At 54.5% G+C, this 15,062-nt stretch overlaps 1 protein-coding gene across 5 annotated transcripts in view; it reads right to left on the bottom strand.

Annotated features, from left to right (window-relative positions):
- Window positions 1-15,062, bottom strand: part of FAM193A (family with sequence similarity 193 member A) — a 152,499-nt gene that overhangs the window by 39,567 nt on the left and 97,870 nt on the right. For all 5 annotated transcript variants that reach the window (XM_070462449.1, XM_070462447.1, XM_070462448.1 and 2 more), the window contains 4 exons: window positions 4,058-4,135; window positions 2,551-2,663; window positions 2,236-2,478; window positions 47-200 (listed from right to left, as the gene is read on the bottom strand). In XM_070462449.1, the coding sequence (XP_070318550.1) occupies window positions 47-200; window positions 2,236-2,478; window positions 2,551-2,663; window positions 4,058-4,135 (588 nt within the window). The remainder of the gene's footprint in view (window positions 1-46; window positions 201-2,235; window positions 2,479-2,550; window positions 2,664-4,057; window positions 4,136-15,062) is intronic.

Genomic DNA, 15,062 nt, shown 5'->3' with positions numbered 1-15,062 from the left:
CCATCTGGGGCAACTCATCGTCGCGATGCGGAGGCTGGGTGCGTACCTCGTCCTTCAGGGCCAGGTTCTCCCCGCCGCCATTCAGCTCTCCGTGGACGCCATTCATGCTCGCCACCACCTCGGCATCCTCATAGTTACTCAGCGGGTAAATGTCGGCAAACTTGGCCGACAGCGGGGCGACGTCTTCATCATCACTGCAACTGAGACGCGCAGAAACGTCACCGCAGGGCCGCGCCCACTGGGGGCCGCACCCTGCCCACCCAGGAGAGCCGCTCTCGTGCACAGGAGAGCGACGCCAAGCACCATGCACGCGTCTCAGCGGCTCCCAGTAACCTGGACCAGGAGGAAAATGCCTGAAGACGACCGCTTGTTCCATCTGGAAGAACGGAAAAGAGAACTCCAAAAGCAGAAACATTAAGGAAACCACAAAATTTCAATAGATCAACTTGAAGCGCCCCAGTGTACAACTGTTCTCTCTGCCATTTCCAAGCAGACGCTATTTTTTATTATAATTAAAAGGGTATAGAAACCAACCTTTTGTCTTCAGCATGTTTCTATAACCACCAAAATTTCAGAGATAGCCAGCTGAACAAAACATCACATGCACTTATGTGACAAAACACAGCTTTTCCACCACAAGGCCAACCGCAGTCAAGTCCATTCAGAAACAGTTACCAGTGTGAGCAAGACGTCCCAGTGACAGACAAGGGATGTCTACCAAAAGAAGTGACACGACTTCAAGGCTGTGAAGACCACTTCACACACAAGGCTTTCTGGTACCTGAGAAGAGCTGGCAGGGAGTTCCCAGCTCAGCGTACGGGGCTCAAGGCCTGACAGTAAGCGACGCCCCATGGGCCTACACCACCGTGACTCCACACCCACCTTGAGACTCAACCTTCCAGAAGGAGAAAGCCTAAGAACTGGAGCCCTTCGGGCTTCAGGGCAGAGGGTCCACAACAGCCAGACTCAGCTTCATCCCACTTCTGGGAGAACTGAGTCCAAGGACCACCTTGCGCAGCGACCTGGAGCTGCCAGAGCAAGCATGGGCAGGCCAGCTGCTGGGAGTGCCCAGCTCCGGGGCACCCGCACCTGTGGACGCAGGCGCTGGCCTGCGCAGTACCCACACCACCCCGGGGGAGCCGAATGAAGTAACAGACCCACGCGCTCCCTGTGGTGCAGCGACTCCAGACTCGGGAGTTCAGGCAGCCCCGCGGCCCCGCCACAGAAACGCCCGGCTTCCGTCTCACCACTCGGAAGCGGCACCAGGAAAAGGACATACGTGGCCAGGAGCCACGAAGGTGCTGGGATGGCCGTGTCTGCTGGGAAGACACAGTCTCTATGCGCGGGCGGCCAGATGCCCGCAGCTCCTCAGGCAGTCCTGGCTCTGGCCTGCCCACAGTGTGGGCACCCACGGCTGGCGTCAGCCACTAAGACCCGGGAGCAGGCGGCACTCTGCTAGCCTGGGCTCCGCCCTGATGGCTGGCGCTTGGCCTCGGCCACTCTGTCCTGAGCCAGCTCACGCCTGGCTGTGACGACCCTCCACCCTGCACAGGCTCTGAGGAGCACAGGGCTCAGGGAGAGCAGCCGCGGAGCTCAGCGTCCGAGACCAAAGCCACGCTGAGAACTGAGGGACGCCGAAGGAGAACCTCAGAGTCACGGCACAAACTCCAGGTCGGGAGGCGAGAAACCCGAGGAACACGGGCAGCAAGGTCGGGGCGACCGTCCCTCCCCTGGGCTCCCGACCCCAACGGGCGCCACGACACACGGAAGGTATGCTTCATCTCTTGATGAACACCCACCAGGGGAACGGCCCACCCAGGACTCGGACGCGGCCTGCTTCCCACCCCGTGAACTGCTGACCCCTTGGCTCGCACAAAACGTCTTGTGGTTGATGTGGGAACACGGACAGAACCTCTCAGTCGCTTGCTGAAGTGACCATCTAAGCTCTCGGCAGGACACGGAGCAAGCGTGGATGCCGGCTGAGGACGAGACGGACAGGTGCAGGCCAGGCCAGCACAGGAGACAGGCCCTGCAGACTGACATGCGCCTGCCGCACCGAATCCGGCGGCTAATGAAACTGCGTCCATGTTTTAAAAGCGGTTTTAAAAAATGAATGGTCCTCTTTCTTGAAAAGCACCCTTAACGCTTCCCGTACTTCTGCAGGCATTACTGTGTCTACATCTTGGAATCGGATGAGTTAAGTTTCTGAAACCTCGTAACAAAGTCACGACTTACAATGTGGGTGCAGAGCCATTGTCTGTGAGGATGAGCCTGGGATGCTGCTGAACAGTAATGGGAGAGCTGGAGGCCGACCCTGAGCTGGCTGACGACACACCAGGCGGGCGCATCTCGGATAGGCAGTCGGTAGCCGCGTCCACCGGGAGGGGCAGCTGGTGAATGTGGATGTCGCCCGTGACTGGGGGGTCCATGATGCCGCAGGTGAGGATGTGGGAGAGGCTGCAGTCGTCGCACGCACACCTGCGGGGAGAAGGGAGTCACCGCAGAGCCAGCGGGCACAGCAGACGTGCCCAGGGGCCCGCACGCGCTCACCTCCTCCGGTAGTTGCAGTTGGGGCAGTCGGGCACACTCAGCCGTGACGACAGCACGTGCCGCATGGTGTCCGTGAAGCTGTTCTCGCCAGCCACGGCTTTCTTTTTTGTGAACTGGAGGAAATCAGAAGACAACAGGTTAATTTTGCAAGATCTGCCCCATGACATGGCTGTATTTTTCGGTAATTCTGGTGGTGTGTATGTCCCACTCAGAGACCCGCTACCCGCAGCTTCCTCAAGAGGGCCAGGGCCGGGAAGGGGGGGCAGTGGCGGTACGCATGGCGTGGCTGGGAGAGGAGGCTCAGACAGAGGCCGGGGGGTGAGCCCACCATGCTCCTCAGCAGCACACATCCCGTGACGGGGGACACCCAGTCCTTGCCCTGGCTCTCCTGTGGGCTGGGGACTCACTGGGAACCAGGGCACAGAGATAATGACTGCCTCCCAGGAGCTTAGATTCTGGACAAAGAGACAGGTGAGAAACCAAACTTCAGGGGCAACCATGAGGTACGGGAGCCCAGGAGAGCTGCTGGAGAGGCGGGAAGGCCGCTGGGGCACACCAGGCCTGAGCACAGTGTGGGAGGCAGTGCAGACGGCGTCCGGGCCCGGGGTGTCCAGGCCAGCAGGAGCACAGAGCGGCACCCCGAGCCCCCAGGCCTGTGCACACAGAGCGGCTGCAGCCCGAGCCCACAGGCTACGCAGACGCGGTCAACATGGGGCAGGACGGCAGCTGGATGGGCAGCACAGACGGCGCCGGCAGGTGGGAGCAAGGCCGCTGCAGAGCACGCCAGCCACGCCTGGAGAAGCGGTGGGCCTGGGGACCACCGGGGAAGCAGCGCCTCAACTCCCACTGGAGCAGGCGCACCTCTGCATTTCAGAAAATGAGCCTGTGGACCAGCTCAGGCACAGGCATGGGCGGCGGCTGCTGACACAGGTCACATGCTGAGTGCATGGAGCGCAGGCGCCCTGGCTACGCGTGCTGCCCAGAGGGGACCACGGGCGGGAGGGGGGCGGAGGCCGAGGGCTCTCACTGTGACAGCAGCCAGGAGACACCGGCGCAGGCACCGGGGCAAGCGGGCAAGTCTCCCGGCGAGACAACGCCCCGAGACCAGCACGCTGGGCCCTGAGCGCTGCTAAGGCGGCGGGTGGGGCGGGGAGAGCCTGTGGCAGGAAGGGGTGAGCCGGGCGGGCAGTAGCCGCGAGACGGTACAGCGCCAGCACACAAGGAACGGACCTGGCCCGGCCCTGGGGCCTCAATGCGTCGCCTCGGAAGGGAATCCAGAGATGCAGCACCCACCCAGGAGGAGCCCATGGGCACATGGGAAGGCTGTGGGCCGGGAGAGCTACTCCATAAAGGCGAATGTCCCTGGAGGAGTACAGAGACGAGGAAGCGGAAAGGAAAACCAGTCTGCAAACAGGTCTGCCAAGAAGATGGCGCAACGTGGGCTCTGGAGCCCTTCGCTCTGTGGCGAAAAGCTTTGCTCCGACCACGCCCTCCCACCCGTGCGCACCTGCTCTTCAATGAACCGCCGCTGCTTGAAGAGCTCCCAGTCCTCCGTCAGCATGCGCTGCTTGGTCTTCATCGTCATCTGCGGGAAACGCGGGGCGGGGGGGGGGGGGGGGGGGTGCAGAAACAAAGTCTTAGTACCAGCAAGAGCTACCAGGACACTTCTGAGGGGAGACTTTTTAAATGATGCAAGCGACCGCATGTGGAGACAGGAGAAGCTCCAGCTACAGAAGGTCACCGGATGCTCCACCTCAGCAGCTCACTGACTCACTCAAAAATCATCAGTTTTCGTGCACAAGAAACACAGAGATGAATCCACATGACAAAGAGAGGCTGAGATCAGAGTGGGGCCCGCCAGCACGGGGTCCGCTTGGCGCCAGGGTGGGCACTGGGCCACTGTCTGGCCACGAGCCTCAGCCCGCGACGAGCACGTCCCGGAGCCAGACGATGGTGACCGTCATACAGTGAGCACAGCTGCATGGCAGACTCGGAAATGGTGAGGGCAGTCAGGTCTGAGGAGGGCAGACTTGACCACAGGTTAGAGACTGAGGGGAACAGGAATCAGGAGCGGGCTCAAGGCACTGACTTCTGTGAAGGAGGAGACTGTGAAATGAGTAAGTGATGATTATATAGATGTATTCTTACAAATTATTAAAAACTGAAGCACAACCACTGAAAGGACGGAATGGGATGTATCTTCCAAATGATTAGAACACTGGGGGTGGCGGTATGTCCTAAAAGGAAGGAAGCACCACCCACAGGGGCTGCCCCCCGGCGGAGCTCCCCTCTAGCTAACACAGGGCAGCTGCCCGACTTCCTAGTAAACAGCCTATCACATCTTCAAGTCAGACAAAAACGACCAATACACCCTCCAAATGAAATAAGAGTAACTTAATACAAAACTTCAACCAGTAAGGAAGTAAACATAAAGGCTGAAGTTACTGGAAAAACCCAGAAGTAAAGGTGATTGGTAAACCCAAAAGTTGGTTCTCTGAACTTCCTGCCAGGCTGAACATGGAAGAAATGAACCACAAAAATGGCAGGAGTGAGAAAGGACACGTACACATACGAAGGAGATTTTTTTTTTAAAAAACCTATAGAATGCTCATATTTTAATTTATTGACTGTACCAGTTTCTTCATTTAAACTGATTCTTACCAACACTGGGTTAGATCAAAAACAGGATAACTCAGATTTAATAACTGCTTCAACCATTTAATTCATTTCAGAGATGAGGAATTGAGTTGCTTTTCCTTCTCTTCTTCTGGGAGCTGTGCTGATCACATAGAGAACAGCACAGTCGCCTGACTTTCTGTCCTTTGCAGCTCGAGTGATCGATGTGTCTAACGGGAAAGCCCACGTGACTGACAGCTGTTTAGAAGAAATGGGTGGCCTCGGAGTGGACATTGTCCTAGATGCTGGAGGTGGGTATTCACTAAATCAGTGATCTCTGTCATTTTTTTATTGTGATGGGTAAATTTCTGGGAAAAAATATAACCAGGAAGTAATTACTTATATATTTATTAGGTTGAGGTTGAGAGTTTTTTTTTTTCCTGGGAGATCTAGTTCTCTGATCAGGGATTGAACCTGGGCCTCCTTCTTTGGGAGTGTCCAGTCTTAGCCACTGGACCACCAGGAAGCCCTGTTTTGTTTTTAGAAGATGGTATCTAAGGTGATATTTTGGGCCATTTCAGTCACTGACTCAGTTTCCTGAGTTTCTCCAAAGCACGCACACTGCTATTGCTAAAAGTCACTTCAGTCGTGTCCGACTCTGTGCGACCCCATCCCTGGGATTCTCCAGGCAAGAACACTGGAGTAGGTTGCCATTTCCTTCTCCAATGCATGCATAAAAGTGAAAAGTGAAAGTGAAGTTGCTCAGTCACTTCCGACTCTTTCTAACCCCATGGACTGCAGCCTACCAGGCTCCTCCGTCCATGGGACTTTCCAGGCAAGAGTACTGGAGTGGGGTGCCATTGCCTTCTCTGGAAGGAGATTTTCTACAACAAGAAAAAACACGAGCAAGTTATGCCTCTCTTAATTAAAGAAGAGCTGCATACAGGTGGCTCACCAGGATCTTGTTGGCCCTGCACAGTATGCTTTAGAAGTTGAGTCAACATGATGAAGCGTCTGATATTCCAAACGATACAGACTTCTGGCAGCTGTGGTGGCGGGAGGGTGGGGGGTGTGGTGCAGGCAGTGGTGTAGGACATGGGCATAGCTGGGGGAAGGCTGTGGGCAGAGCTGGGGGGGGAGCCCATGGGCACAGCTGGGGGAATGCATGGGCACAGCTGGGGGGAGGCCGTGGGCACAGCTGGGGGGGAGCCCATGGGCACAGCTGGGGGGAGGCCGTGGGCAGAGCTGGGGGGAGGCCGTGGGCACAGCTAGGGGGAGGCTGTGGCAGAGCTGGGGAGAGGCCGTGGGCACAGCTGGGGGGAGGCCGTGGGCACAGCTGGGGGGAGGCCGTGGGCACAGCTGGGGGGAGGCCGTGGGCACAGTTGGGGGGAGGCCGTGGGCACAGCTGGGGGGAGGCCGTGGGCACAGCTGGGGGGAGGCCGTGGGCACAGCTGGGGGGAGGCCGTGGGCACAGCTGGGGGGAGGCCGTGGGCAGAGCTGGGGGGAGGCCGTGGGCAGAGCTGGGGGGGATGCATGGGCACAGCTGGGGGGAGGCCGTGGGCACAGCTGGGGGGAGGCCGTGGGCACAGCTGGGGGGAGGCCGTGGGCAGAGCTGGGGGGGATGCATGGGCACAGCTGGGGGGAGGCCGTGGGCAGAGCTGGGGGGAGGCCGTGGGCAGAGCTGGGGGGAGGCCGTGGGCACAGCTGGGGGGAGGCCGTGGGCACAGCTGGGGGGAGGCCGTGGGCAGAGCTGGGGGGAGGCCGTGGGCACAGCTGGGGGGAGGCCGTGGGCAGAGCTGGGGGGATGAATGGGCACAGCTGGGGGGGAGGCATGGGCACAGCTGGGGGGAGGCCGTGGGCACAGCTGGGGGGAGGCCGTGGGCAGAGCTGGGGGGAGGCCATGGGCACAGCTGGGGGGAGGCCGTGGGCAGAGCTGGGGGGAGGCCGTGGGCACAGCTGGGGGGAGGCCGTGGGCAGAGCTGGGGGGAGGCCGTGGGCACAGCTGGGGGGAGGCCGTGGGCAGAGCTGGGGGGAGGCCGTGGGCACAGCTGGGGGGAGGCCGTGGGCACAGCTGGGGGGAGGCCATGGGCACAGCTGGGGGGAAGGCCGTGGGCACAGCTGGGGGGAGGCCGTGGGCACAGCTGGGGGGAGGCCGTGGGCAGAGCTGGGGGGAGGCCGTGGGCACAGCTGGGGGGAGGCCGTGGGCACAGCTGGGGGGAGGCCGTGGGCACAGCTGGGGGGAAGGCCGTGGGCAGAGCTGGGGGGAGGCCGTGGGCACAGCTGGGGGGATGCATGGGCAGAGCTGGGGGGAGGCCGTGGGCACAGCTGGGGGGAGGCCGTGGGCACAGCGGGGGGGGAGGCCGTGGGCACAGCTGGGGGGAGGCCGTGGGCAGAGCTGGGGGGGATGCATGGGCACAGCTGGGGGGAGGCCGTGGGCACAGCTGGGGGGAGGCCGTGGGCACAGCCGGGGGGGCGGCCGTGGGCAGAGCTGGGGGGAGGCCGTGGGCAGAGCTGGGGGGGATGCATGGGCACAGCTGGGGGGAGGCCGTGGGCAGAGCTGGGGGGAGGCCGTGGGCAGAGCTGGGGGGGATGCATGGGCACAGCTGGGGGGAGGCCGTGGGCACAGCTGGGGGGAGGCCGTGGGCAGAGCTGGGGGGACGTGGGCAGAGCTGGGGGGAGGCCGTGGGCAGAGCTGGGGGGAGGCCGTGGGCACAGCTGGGGGGAGGCCGTGGGCACAGCTGGGGGGAGGCCGTGGGCACAGCTAGGGGGAGGCTGTGGCAGAGTTGGGGGGAGGCCGTGGGCACAGTTGGGGGGAGGCCGTGGGCACAGCTGGGGGGAGGCCGTGGGCAGAGCTGGGGGGGATGCATGGGCACAGCTGGGGGGGGATGCATGGGCACAGCTGGGGGGAGGCCGTGGGCACAGCTGGGGGGAGGCAGTGGGCACAGCTGGGGGGAGGCCGTGGGCACAGCTTGGGGGAGGCCGTGGGCACAGCTGGGGGGGAGGCCGTGGGCAGAGCTGGGGGGGATGCATGGGCACAGCTGGGGGGGGATGCATGGGCACAGCTGGGGGGAGGCTGTGGGCACAGCTGGGGGGAGGCCATGGGCACAGCTGGGGGGAGGCCGTGGGCACAGCTGGGGGGAGGCCGTGGGCACAGCTGGGGGGAGGCCGTGGGCACAGCTGGGGGGAGGCCATGGGCACAGCTGGGGGGAGGCCGTGGGCAGAGCTGGGGGGGATGCATGGGCACAGCTGGGGGGGGATGCATGGGCACAGCTGGGGGGGGATGCATGGGCACAGCTGGGGGGAGGCCGTGGGCACAGCTGGGGGGGGATGCATGGGCACAGCTGGGGGGAGGCCGTGGGCACAGCTGGGGGGAGGCCATGGGCACAGCTGGGGGGAGGCCGTGGGCACAGCTGGGGGGAGGGCGTGGGCCCAGCTGGGGGGGGCTGCTTGGGCACAGCTGGGGGGAGGCCGTGGGCACAGCTGGGGGGAGGCCATGGGCACAGCTGGGGGGAGGCCGTGGGCACAGCTGGGGGGAGGCCATGGGCACAGCTGGGGGGAGGCCGTGGGCACAGCTGGGGGGAGGCCATGGGCACAGCTGGGGGGAGGCCGTGGGCACAGCTGGGGGGAGGCCGTGGGCACAGCTGGGGGGAGGCCGTGGGCACAGCTGGGGGGAGGCCGTGGGCAGAGCTGGGGGGGATGCATGGGCACAGCTGGGGGGGGATGCATGGGCACAGGGGGGGGGAGGCCATGGGCACAGCTGGGGGGAGGCCATGGGCACAGCTGGGGGGAGGCCGTGGGCACAGCTGGGGGGAGGCCATGGGCACAGCTGGGGGGAGGCCATGGGCACAGCTGGGGGGAGGCCGTGGGCACAGCTGGGGGGAGGCCGTGGGCAGAGCTGGGGGGGAGCCCATGGGCACAGCTGGGGGGAGGCCGTGGGCAGAGCTGGGGGGGAGCCCATGGGCACAGCTGGGGGGAGGCCGTGGGCACAGCTGGGGGGGATGCATGGGCACAGCTGGGGCGCTGGGAGCAAGGCCTGCCGCCTCCCTGGCCTCCTAAGTGCTCTCTCTGCCACATGAAGCCAGAAGGAGGGAATGAACTGTTTGGCAGCTGTCAACTTCCCACTGCTGTCAGCTGCCTCATGAGCACAGCGTACACCCACCCCTTTATCTGAATGATGTGGATAATTTCCTAGGCAAATATCAATTTGTAAAACTCACTTAAGAAGCAGAAATCCCCAAACAGGCTCATAAACACAGTGTTTATTGAAAAGGCAGTAAAAAATATTGAGTCCCTGTTCCTCCCCCTGCAACAATGGACTAGGTCCCAAAGCTTTAAGGTGGGATCTATCAGTCTATCCTTCTCCTTCACAGAACAGGAAAGTTGAACTATTCCTGAAAATTGGAAGGAAAAAAAAAAAAGGAAAGTTTCTCCATTCATTCTATGAGATTAGCGTAACCTTTATACAAAACAAACAAGACCTCAAAGATGAAAACTCAGTAATACCTTAGAATACAGATATAGTAATAAAGATCCTAAAGAAAATACCTAATAATGCATTAAACAATAACATATACTCTAGTAGGGTTTAATTCCAGGAATGCAAGAATATCTCAAAATTAGGAAGCCTAACGTAATTCAACACTGGAACGACATGTAACAGCTGACTGCTTCAAAACTGGGAAAGGAGTATGTCAAGGCTGTACACTGTCACCCTGCTTATTTAACTTATATGCAGAGTACATCATGTGAAATGACAAGCTAGATGAAGCACAAGCTGGAATCAAGATTGCTGGGAGAAATATCAATAACCTCAGATATGCAGATGACACCACTTTAATGGCAGAAAGCGAAGAGGAACTAAAGAATCTCTTGATGAAGGTGAAAGAGGAGAGTGAAAAAGCTGGCTTAAAACTCAACATTCAAAAAATGAAGATCATGGCATCTGGTTCCATCACTTCATAGCAAATAAATGGGGTAAAAGTGGAAACAATGACAGATTTAATTTTTAGGGGGAGCTCCAAAATCACTGTGGACGGTGACTGAAGCCATGAAATTAAAAGACACTTGCTCCTTGGAAGAAAACCTATGACCAACCTAGATAGCATATTAAAAAGCAGAGACACTACTTTGCCAGCAAAGGTCCGTCTAGTCACAATGATGGTTTTTCCAGTGGTTGTGATTGGATGTGAGAGTTGGACCATATGGAAAGCTGAGCATTGAAGAATTGATGCTTCTGAACTGTGGTGTTGGAGGAGACTCTTGAGAGTCCCTTGGACTGCAAGGAGATCAACCAGTCCATCCTAAAGGAAATCAACTCTGAATATTCATTGGAAGGACTGATGCTGAAGCTGAAGCTCCAATACTTTGGCCACCTGATGCGAAGAGTTGACTCATTGGAAAAGACCCTGATGTTGGGAAAGACTGAGGGCAGGAGGAGAAGGGACGGCAGAGGATGAGATGGTTGGATGGCATCACCAACTCGATGGACATGAGTTTGAGTAAACTCCGGGAGTTGGTGATGGACAGGGAGGCCTGGCATGCTGCAGTCCATGGGGTCACAGAGAGTTGGACACGACTGAGCGACTGAACTAACTAAATGTAATTCATACAAAAATACGTAAGGAAAAAAAAAAACACAGAAATTTAATCTCTGTTCCTTTTTTTTTTAACAAAAATAAAAACCTTGGTAAGACAGAGAAAAGGACTTTTTAGTTTATAAAAAACGTGTATGGCGGGCACAAGGCTTAATGTGAAACCTCCAAAGCCAGGAACTGAACAAGGAAGCTGTGTTAGGAATACTCTTACTCACCAAGCTCTGAAGGTTCTAGCTGAAGGAAAAACAAACAAACAAAGCACAAAGTTCAGAGGCTAAAGAGGGCAAGACAGAGCTCTTATTTATAGGTGATACTGTGGTCTCCTAGGAAATTCAAAGCAATCACTTCCAAACCTATTTGAGAGATGATAATATGGTGAGAAGACAGAACACAAAGTGCAAACTCAGCTTTCCTATAAATACCAGCAATAACTCTCAGAAAATTGTTCCACCATTTAAGATGCTACTCATAATTATACCTAAAACTATAAAACACCTACATATAAGTTCAGTAAGAAATGTACAAACTATAAATCCATAATATATAATAGACAACCTAAAAAAAGAGATATATTTTTGCATGGAAAGATTCAATATTGCTGCTAATTCTCCCTTTATGTAAAACAGGCCTGCAGTTTTTATGAAAAACATTTTTCTTTCATGTTGCTATCACTATTTCAAATTTTAAAAATGACTTAAAATGAACTAACTACTAGAAAAAGTAATCACTTCTTTATCCTCTTACAGAGCTCACAACAGCTGTCTGATGAGTAACACCAATCCTCCTCCTCTTTGACCCCCTCAGAGCCTCTGGGGTTCATTTTTGGAACGTTTCAGTACCTGGGGCCTTCCCTGGGGTGCAGGTGATAAAAGAACCCGCCTGCGATGCAGGAGACCCGGGTTCCATCCCTGGGTTGGGAAGATCCCCTGGATGAGGGCATGGCAACCCACTCCAGCGTTCTTGAGCCTGGAGAACCCGGTGGACAGAGGAGCCTGGCGGGCTCCAGTTCGTGGGGCCGCAGGGAGTCAGACACGACTGAGCGGCCAAGCAAAGCACAGACTTACACATGTTCACACAGCAAACGAAGGATAAACTTTTAAACCCAAACAGAAACAACTGACTTTAAAGCTGTCAACTGTCTTCTCACGGCCGTATTTATTTACGCACACTAATTATCTTACAGGAGTTCAATATTTTGAAATCCTGAATTACTGTATACTTTCTAAAAGGCTACTTGATTAGATGAGACCGATACCCATTCCAAGGATTCCAGAATGAGTGGCACCCTCTGATGCAACTAAAACTGCTCAATTTCCCTCATTTATATTAGTAACATCACAGTTTCTTGACAGGTAAATCAAAATAAGCATTTATCTGTCAGCTGCTTTAGTGAAGGGGATGGGTTTCCCATTGTAGAAAGGCAGAAAGCCATTTTCCCCCTGTGGTAATAAAACACGTGTAACGTAAATTACGCATTTTAGGACGGGTTTTTCTAGATTTGCAAGAGGCATCATTGGGATTTTGATGGAGATCGCACTGAATCCACACAACACTGCAGGTAACACTGACATTTTGACAATATTTAATTGCCCAATCCAAGAACATAGGATGTGTTTCCATTTATTTGTGTTTTATTTTCTTTCAAGAATGTTTTGTAGTCCTCACTGTACTAGTCTTCTATCTCTCTGAGTAAATTAATGCCCAAGTATTTTACTCTTTTCAATACTATTATAGATCAGACTGTTCTCATAATGTCCTTTTCAGATTATTTATTGTTTGTATGTATCAGTTCAGTTCAGTTGCTCAGTTGTGTCCGACTCTTTGCGACCCCATGAATCACAGCACGCTAGGCCTCCCTGTCCATCACCAACTCCCAGAGTTTACTCAAACTCATGCCCATCGAGTTGGTGATGCCATCCAGCCATCTCATCCCCTTTTGTGCCCTTCTCCTGCCCCCAATCCCACTCAGCATCAGGGTCTTTTCCAATGAGTCAACTCTTCGCATGAGGTGGCCAAAGTATTGGAGTTTCAGCTTCAGCATCAGTCCTTCCAATGAACACCTAGGACTGATCTCTGATCTCCTTTAGGATGGACTGGTTGGATCTCCTTGCAGTCCAAGGGACTCTCAAGAGTCTTCTCCAACACCACAGTTCAAAAGCATCAATTTTTCGGCGCTCAGCTTTCTTCACAGTCCAACTCTCACATCCATACATGACCACTGGAAAAACCATAGCCTTGACTAGACCTTTGCTGGCAAAGTAATGTCCCTGCTTTTCAATCTGCTGTCTAGGTTGGTCCTAACTTTTCTTCCAAGGAGTAAGCATCTTCTAATTTCATGGCTGCAGTCACCATCTGCTGTGATTTTGGAGCCCCCCAAAATAAAGTCTCTGTTTCCCCATCTATTTGCCATTAAGTGTTTGAACCGGATGCCATGATCTTAGTTTTCTGAATGTTGAGGCTTAAGCCAATTTTTTCACTCTCCTCTTTCACTTTCATCAAGAGACGCTTTAGTTCTTCTTCACTTTCTGACATAAGGGTGGTGTCATCTGCATATCTGAGGTTATTGATATTTCTCCTGGAAACCTTGATTCCAGCTTGTGCTTCCTCTGCCTCAATGTTTCTCGATGTACTCTGCATATAAGTTAAATAAGCAGGGTGACAATATACAGCCTTGATGTACTCCTTTTCCTATTTGGAACTAGTCTGTTGTTCCATGTCCAGTCCCAACTGCTGCTTCCTGACCTGCATATATGTTTTTCAAGAGGCGGGTCAGGTGGTCTGGTATTCCCATCTCTTTCAGAATTTTCCACAGTTTATTGTGATCCACACAGTCAAAGGCTTTGGTGTAGTCAATAAAGCAGAACTAGATGGTTTTCTGGAACTCTCTTGCTTTTTTGATGGTGCAGGGGTTGTTGGCAATTTGATCCTCTGCCTTTTCTAAAACCAGCTTGAACATCTGGAAGTTCACAGTTCATGTACTGTTGAAGCCTGGCTTGGAGAATTTTGAGCATTACTTTGCTAGCATGTGAGATGAGTGCAATTGTGCGGTAGTTTGAACATTCTTTGGCATTGCCTTTCTTTGGAACTGGAATGAAAACTGACCTTTTCCAGTCCTGTGGCCACTGCTGAGTTTTCCAAATTTGCTGGCATATTGAGTGCAGCACTTTCACAGCATCATCTTCTAGGATTTGAAATAGCTCAACTGGAATTCCATCACCTCCACTAGTTTTGTTCATGGTGATGCTTCCTAAGGCCCACTTGACTTCGCATTCCAGGATGTCTGGCTCTAGGTGAATGATCACACCATCATGATTATCTGGGTTGTGAATATCTTTTTTGTACAGTTTTCTGTGTATTCTTGCCACTTCTTCTTAATATCTTCTGCTTTTGTTAGGTCCGTACCATTTCTGTCCTTTATTGAGCTCATCTTTGTATCAAATGTTCCCTTGGTATCTCTAATTTTCTTGACGAGATCTGTAGTCTTTCCCATTCTGTTGTTTTCCTCTATGTCTTCACACTGATCACTGAGGAAGGTTCATTTCTCCTGGCAATTCTTTGGAACTCGGCATTCAAATGAGAATAACTTTCCTTTTCTCCTTTGCTTTTTGCTTCTCTTCTTTTCATAGCTATTGTAAGGCCTCCTCAGACAGCCATTTTGGTCATAGCAAACACCCTCTTCCAACAACACAAGAGAAGACTACATGTGGACATCACCAGATGGTCAACAATGAAATCGGACTGATTATATTCTTTGCAGATGGAGCAGCTCTATAACAGTCAGCAAAAACAAGACCAGGAGCTGACTGTGGCTCAGATCATGAACTCCTTATTGACAAATTCAGACTTAAATTGAAGAAAGTAGGGAAAATAACTAGACCATTCAGGTATGACCTAAATCAAATCCCTTACAATTATACAGTGGAAGTGAGAAATAGATTTAAGGGACTAGATCTGATAGACAGAGTGCCTGATGAACTATGGACAGAGGTTTGTGACACTGTATAGGAGACAGGGATCAAGACCATCCCCAAGAAAAAGAAATGCAAAAAAGCAAAATGGCTGTCTGAGGAGGCCTTACAAATAGCTGTGAAAAGAAGAGAAGTGAAAAGCAAAGGAGACAGGAACGCCATGCCCGTACAGACCTTTAAACAAGCTGAATCCTGCTTGTGCGTGTGCTGTTGAGGATTTCTGTGTCGACACTCACTACAGAAGCACAGTTTTCGCCTGTAGTTTTCCTGTAGTGTCTTTGGCTTTGGCATCAGAGCTATGCTGGCCTCAGAACGAGTTAGGAAGTGTTTCCTC

This window comes from Odocoileus virginianus, unplaced genomic scaffold (assembly GCF_023699985.2).
Source record: "Odocoileus virginianus isolate 20LAN1187 ecotype Illinois unplaced genomic scaffold, Ovbor_1.2 Unplaced_Scaffold_5, whole genome shotgun sequence".
Taxonomy (NCBI): domain Eukaryota; kingdom Metazoa; phylum Chordata; class Mammalia; order Artiodactyla; family Cervidae; genus Odocoileus; species Odocoileus virginianus.
Note: the sequence above shows the minus strand (reverse complement) of the source record. Positions and strands in the feature narration are given on the sequence as shown.